This window comes from Palaemon carinicauda, unplaced genomic scaffold (assembly GCF_036898095.1).
Source record: "Palaemon carinicauda isolate YSFRI2023 unplaced genomic scaffold, ASM3689809v2 scaffold432, whole genome shotgun sequence".
Lineage (NCBI taxonomy): Eukaryota > Metazoa > Arthropoda > Malacostraca > Decapoda > Palaemonidae > Palaemon > Palaemon carinicauda.
In genome coordinates this window covers 75,001-82,500 of record NW_027171687.1, presented here as the reverse complement: position 1 = coordinate 82,500, position 7,500 = coordinate 75,001, and the positions used below count along the sequence as shown (strand labels likewise).

General features: G+C 31.8%; 1 protein-coding gene across 1 annotated transcript in view; it reads left to right on the top strand.

The window, feature by feature from the left end:
* The window catches only part of LOC137636895 (uncharacterized), a 15,662-nt gene that overhangs the window by 512 nt on the left and 7,650 nt on the right, over positions 1–7,500 (top strand). Inside the window, exon 2 of the mRNA XM_068369251.1 lies at positions 1–251. This exon is cut by the window's left edge and continues 259 nt beyond it. Within this exon, the coding sequence (XP_068225352.1) occupies positions 1–251 (251 nt within the window). The remainder of the gene's footprint in view (positions 252–7,500) is intronic.

Here is a 7,500-nt window from a genome sequence, read left to right as displayed (position 1 = left end):
TAACGGAGGAACTATGCAAGCAAATTTTGGATTTAGGCAGGGTAATTGGCACAATAGAGATAAGAGTGTGAGTGCGCAACGAGGTATGTCAGATAGTCGTGTCCGTGCTTGTTTTGGATGTGGTGATGTAGGGCATAGAATTGGCGAGTGCAAGAAGGAGAACGGGGTAAAATGTTGTCGATGTGGTATGACTGGGCACATTGTGAGTGGATGTCCTAGTCATCATATAAATGTGATTTGTGGTAATTGTGGTAAGGATGGTCAATATGCTAGAATGTGCAAGGGTACTAAATGTGGTGTAGATAGGCATGTAACTAGAGTATGTAGGAAGAAGGGATTAAGTCAGCCAGGATGTTCGGAAAACTAGAGTGTAAGAGGGTTCAGCTGGGTGAGTCCTCGAGTTTGTAAGGAATGAATGTGATGCATGTTCGTGAAGATCCATATGAAGTGTTAGAAGTTGGTTCAAGTGGATGAAGTTATGTTTTGAGTAATCTGTGGGTGGATAGTAGTGTGGAAAGAGTTAGGGCACACCACAACCAGTTGCGTAAATGGAAGGAGGTACCTGAGTATACCCAAAAGAATGGGCGAGTAAATGGTTGAAAAGGAACAAGTGTGAACCTAGTATGCATGAGGAATTAGGTCTACAAGGTAAACAGTTGGTGTTAGTAGAATATATGAAAAGGAAGAATATGAAAAGATGAAAGAAGGGGAAATTTTATAAGTAAAAGTGAGAATAAAAATAAGTATGAAAAGGGTGTAAATGTGCAAGTTAGTGTGGAAGATAAATATATTAACACAGATGAAACGTGGCTGAGTATGATTGATACTTATAGTGTGTGTGTGTGGCTTTTCGTTAGATGATGCAAAAGGAAGAATTAATAACGTAAGAGTGAGAGATAGGAGAATGATAAGTGGCATGAATGAGTCTTTTGCCCAAGTTGAGAATATATTTGATAAAATTTATGAACTGTTGACAAAAATGAGTGTAAATTTAGGACCAGATAAGAACGCGGTAGATGGGGTTGTACGTGATATATTAGATGATACGGATTTAGATAGGAATAATGTTAATGTAGCGAATGCTTGTGATAAGGAAGAATTGAATGAGAGAGTGTAGGAAGGACCAGTTACTCGGAGTAGAGGTTCCGTTCCCGACTGGGACTGGGTAATAAAAAAAATAATGTAAGGAGGACACTCCGCTGGTCATTATTGTGCGAACAAGCAGTTAGATTGTAACTAAGAGGCGAGGTGAATGCAACTAAACTTTATTAAACACTCAGTGTGGGTGTGTGTGTGTGTGCCTGTCTGTGGATGGGTGTAAAGAGAAAAACCTTCCCTTTTCTCGCCCGTCCTAATAGCAGTTGGCGCGAATGACAAACTGACGATAAATGGAACGAGGTGTCTCCATTAGGAGATTGGTCAAAAGATGGATTCCCTTGATATTTCCCATCCAAGAGAAAGGTCCGGATTTAGAACAAACAAAAGACAAAACCTTCCTTACCTAAGTACTGTGACCAATTCCAAGGAGGGATATTATTGAAAACAATTTTTAGATGCAAAGTAATGGAATCTCTTTATATTTGCAATAATCTGTTGCTTATTGAGTTGCTAGATTGAACTGTTGTTTGACTATTAATAAAGAGATTAAAATTTTATCCAAGCCTTGGCAAAGGCAATGCATTAGTTAGTATAATATTTTATTTGGGAAAGAAAACATAAAATTTTCTGTCACGGAAATTGGGGGTGGGGGAAATTACCTTACAAGGAAAATGTAAACCTATACAGGGAAAACATCATACCAACAATACTTAGGAGTAGTTACGCTACAGAACCAAAACAGTAGATCAAATATTAAATAGCGTAGAAACGCACTTAGGAAATAATATACAAAATTACTGTATTTGGTTCAGTCCCTGAGGGATAACACTTATTTGAGTAAGATTTCTCTTCAATTTTATTATTAAAATAAATATTTTATTTATTAAAGGACGCAAGTACACAAACACACGCACACACACACACAAACACACACACACACACACACACACACACACACACACATATATATATATATATATATATATATATATATATATATATATATATATATATATATATATATATATATATATATATATATATATATATATATATATATGCACACATATATGTATATGTATATATATATATATATATATATATATATATATATATATATATATATATATATATATATATATATATATATATATATATATATATATATATGCGTGTGTGTATATATATGTGTGTATACAGAGTTGGTTTGAAAGGTTAGATATTTCTTCAATTCCATCTCAGGTTAGAAGAAAGGCATTGATAATAAAAATAATAATAATAATAATAATAATAATAATAATAATAATAATAATAATAATAATAATAATAATAATAATAATAATATTGAAGAAAAAGAAGAAAATAGCACAATATCAAATAATAAATCATCTCTCTCTCTCTCTCTCTCTCTCTCTCTCTCTCTCTCTCTCTCTCTCTCTCTCTCTCTCTCTCTCTCTCATTCAATGTATCTTTATATTCCATACCCCTTTTCACACATCATATGCTCGTAAAAATCAAATCTAGCTCAGCATTACTCAAGAACATTGTTTCATTTATTTTCTCAGTTACCATTTCGGCATTGCCAGTCACACACCCAAACCGTCTTGAAAGCCACGTCCCTAAAAATTCCATATATAGTTATCTCAGCCTTGACCAGTTTTCTTGACCATTTATACGATTTCCTCAACGTGACTAGAGTGGCAAGATGACCCATGGTCACTGATATCGGATTCGCTCGGTGATTCGCTGACATTCACAAAAGTCGTTTTCCCAGAGTTTGATTTGGGCAGAATGGGAACCTTCTTTTCTCGTCGTATTTCAGAAATACCATCAATATTACCACTATTATTATTTTTTTGTTCCATAGTAAATTGTAATAATTCTAATGATTCTCGAATAGGTAACAGTTATTATTATTATTATTATTATTATTATTATTATTATTATTATTATTATTATTATTATTATTATTATTATTATTATTATTATTATTATTATTATTATCTTATGGCATGAAAATTTAATATATTTGAAGTTGTAAACATAAATAAATTGAGGGAAAAGATCTAACGAGGAAATACATTTATTGGAATATTAAAATTTAATATATATATATACATATATATATATATATATATATATATATATATATATATATATATATATATATATATATATATACATATATATATATATATATATATATATATATATATATATTTATATATATATATAAATATATATATATATATGTATATATATATATATATATATATATATATATATATATATATATATATATATATATATATATATATATATATATATATACATATAAAATTATGATATAAAATCATCGGAAAAGCAATGAGAATGTAAGTACACAGTCACACATACACGCACACACACACACACACACATATATATATATATATATATATATATATATATATATATATATATATATATATATATATATATATATATATAGATAGATAGATATAACATCCTAAGCATATTGACACAAAGGGCCTCGGTTATATTTTGACAGTCGTCTGTATCGTGAGCTTTAAATTCAATACTTCACCATTCATCATCTACTAGTTCGCGCTTCACAGTCCTCAGCCATGAAGGCCTGGGGCTTCGAACTCTTCTAGTGCTTGGTGGAGCTCAGCTGAACGTGTGGTGAACTAGTCTCTCTGGGAGAGTGCGAAGAGCATGGCAAAACCATCTCCATCTACCCCTCATCCTAATCTCATCCACATGTGGCACTCGAGTAATCTCTCTTATATTTTCATTTATAATCCTGTCCTGCCATTTAACTCCCAATATCCTTCTTAGGGCTTTGCTCTGAAATCTACTAAATTTATCGGAGATTGTTTCATTTTCATAACACTGACATAAAGTCTGATTCTTATAAATATTTTCAGGAGTTTTTTTTCAATCTCTTACTAAACTCTAATTCTAAAGACCCTATATTGGAAATTCTATAATCAAACCATTTTAGGAGCGAACTCGTAACCCAATAGCGGCTCTACCAGTGCTCTTGGGTCATTTTAAAAGCACACCTGGCTTCACTGCTTTAATCTATAAGTGAGCCAAGAAAAAGATAAAATTATCAGCTAATAAGTTATTTACCCGGATTTGAACGGTCTAAGAATATAGTCCTTTAATTTGATTTTCTCTAAACTGCTTCCTTCGCTCTTTTCGTTTTCAACCACGTGGTGACAATTTTAAATTCTGAGATAAAACAAAGAGCAAAATTGTTATAAAAAGATTATCATACTGACAGATATAATCTTAAGTTTAATGTCAAATAAATTCATTTCTCAATTCTGAGTTTTTATTAAGAGACAGGATTCTTTACAAAAGGATTTAATTAACGATGTTTAATAGAGTATATCTACATTGGTGATTGTATTGTTTTAGAATTTGTTTAATTGATAGACAAAAAAAATTTACAACAAAGGTTGAGTAACTCTTATTTGAATGTAAAATAGAAACAACTTTTACAAAGGGAGACACAAGGAACTGACTGTTGAAGAAAATGTAAAGGTGGTGGAGGAGGATGTATGTTTGTATGTATATGCATGTGTGCGCACGCACTTCTGTGTGTGTATGTGTCTAATATATACTTAACTACTTCACGCCTTTCTCAATATTTTACTCTTTTTTTTTCCTCTTCCTTTTGGTTGTCCTTACCGTAATCCTCCTCCACCACCTTTAAATTTTCTTCAACAGTCAGTGCCTTGTGTCTCCCTGTGTAAAAGTTGTTTCGATTTCACATTCAAATAACTGTTATTCAATCGAGACGCATACAGACACACAATCAAGAAAGAGCATGACCGACAGAGTCTGCATAAAATAGGTTATCTAACCAGAATATGTGATACAATACATAACATTGCTCATAAAATAAGGAGATCGAAAAACCATAATCAATGAGCTTTCAGATTCAAAGATTGAGTTCATTTGACGGCAAAATTTAAGTTGTCAGCCTATGCTAGGCCTTAATATAACCCAGAGGACGGGATTGGATTGGATTAATGTATTTGAACACTGAAGCCATAGGGTGGGAAGCTATCAGTGTTCATGCAGAACTGGGAAAACCCGCAGGGTCAATAATAGTTGAAAGGTTGGGCAACAAGATGTATGTTCTATGATGGTTGACGACTTAGTGTTGAGCGTGCAACCAGTTCTAAGGCTAACTCCCCTATGAGCATCTATACCAACACTCAGCAGTCTTTTTGTGGAATCCACATATTTTCCGAGATTGCATCTCGGACAAGTAAACATATAAACCACAGAAAAACGTAATAGATAGGGGAGAGAATCATTAAATTTAAACATGGATCCCACTGTCAGAGGATTCTTGAAAATTATTTCAAGACCCAGACTCGGAAAACTAAAAGGTAACGCAACATAGACCATAATTTTTGCCCAGTGAGAACTTGAAATTTTAGTTAGTAAAGTATATTAATATTTTTTTTTTTTTTTTTTTTTTGAAAACACGTATCTTCAAACAATTATTCCAGAAATTTATTTAATCTTGAAAGGATGTCCATTCAAAGGAAAGAGAATATTATATATAGATTAGGGTTTTTATGGCATTCAACTTAATATTTTAAAGGCAGAAGTTGAAAAAAAAAAAAACTAACAAAGAAAAACTAAAATAAAAATGGTGTCTAAACCAGTGAACGTCGTTTTTCTAAAAAGGCTAGTTTCTAGACGTGTCTGCGCTCTTGTAATGCTAATATCAAGATATCGTAGCTTGTTATTTTCTTCGTGCTTAATAGTGAAATTAATGTTTGGATGAAAATTATCGATGAAATTCAAAAACCTAGCAGTGTGTTCCCTTTGCTTAAAGGTAGCTAACGCATCATCTACGTAGTGTTTTTAATATATAGGTCTTAAGAGCAAAGGACATTAATATGAAAACTACTCCTCAAGATGACACAAGAAGATATTGGCGAAGGTGGGTCAAATTCATATACATAAAACGTTAGTGAAATTCAAATAACATCACACGTAATGTACTTGGATATAAGTATAACCCAACAAACAAACAACAGGTTCGGGGTCAGGCTGTATATCGAACCTCTTGAGTTCCCTGTCACCTACAACTTCTTTCAAGCGAAATTTAACGCTCTTCACGTTGCATCCTACGATGCTTCATCAATAATGTTGAAACATATCACAATATTAAAATGGTCCTTACAAAATTCACGAAAAATGAGGTTGGTATTATATGTGATATCTGAAGGAAATGGACAAATTAGAAAAAGAAGAAAATTTAGTTAGGCATAAATGCCAAAGATCCAGCAACAGATAGTAGGATTGCAAAGGATTTGCAGTAATCACAAAGTATTTTATATAAATCTACATTTCTGAAGCAATCGCAGTTTCTATGGAAAAAATAATATATTAATTTTGAAAAAGCAATAATGAATTTAGCAAGATTTAGACTACGCACAATTATGTCTAACCCAACAAAAACATTAAAATCATTTCACCAGCGTCGAGCAACTCCTCTATACTAGTTTTGCCATTACTGTATTTTTCTTATTACTTCTTTTACATTGAAGGACCCTGGCCATTACTGCATTATTTTATTCATCTTTTTTAGATTAAATGACCCTGCACCTTGTTATATTTTTCTATTTACTTCAATGTGATTAAATGACCCTTGCCATTATTGTATCTTTCTCTTCACTTCTTTTTGAATAAATGATCCTTGCAATTTCTGTATTTTAATTTTTACTTCTTTTAGATTAAATGACCCTTGCCATTACTGTATTTTTCTATTTACTTCTATTAGATTTAATGACCCTTGCTATTACTGTATTTTTCTATTTACTTCTATTACATTTAATGACCCTTACCATTACTGTATTTTTCTATTTACTTCTTCGAGATTAACTGACCATTCCCATTAGTATATTTTTCTAATTACTTCCTTTAGATTAACTGACCCTCGCCGAAACTATATTTTTCTATTTACTTCTTTGAGATTAACTGGCCATTCCCATTAGTGTCTTTTTCTATTTACTTCTTTTAGATTAACTGATCCTTGCCATTAGTGTATTTTTTAAGTACTTTTTTTTTTCAAATTATCTGACCCTTGCCATTAGTATATTTTTCTCTTTACTTCTTTGGGATTAAATTACCCTTGCCCTTACTGTCTTTTTCTAATTACTTATTTTACATTAAATGACTCTTGCCATTGGCGTATTTTACTATTTGCTTCTTCTAGATTAGATGACCCTTGCCATTACTGTATTTTTCTATTTACTCCTTTGAGATTAAAGGACCCTTGCAATTACTGTATTTTTCTATTCATTTCTTTTACATTAACTGACCTTTGCCATTACTGCAATTGTCTATTAAATTCTTTGACATTAA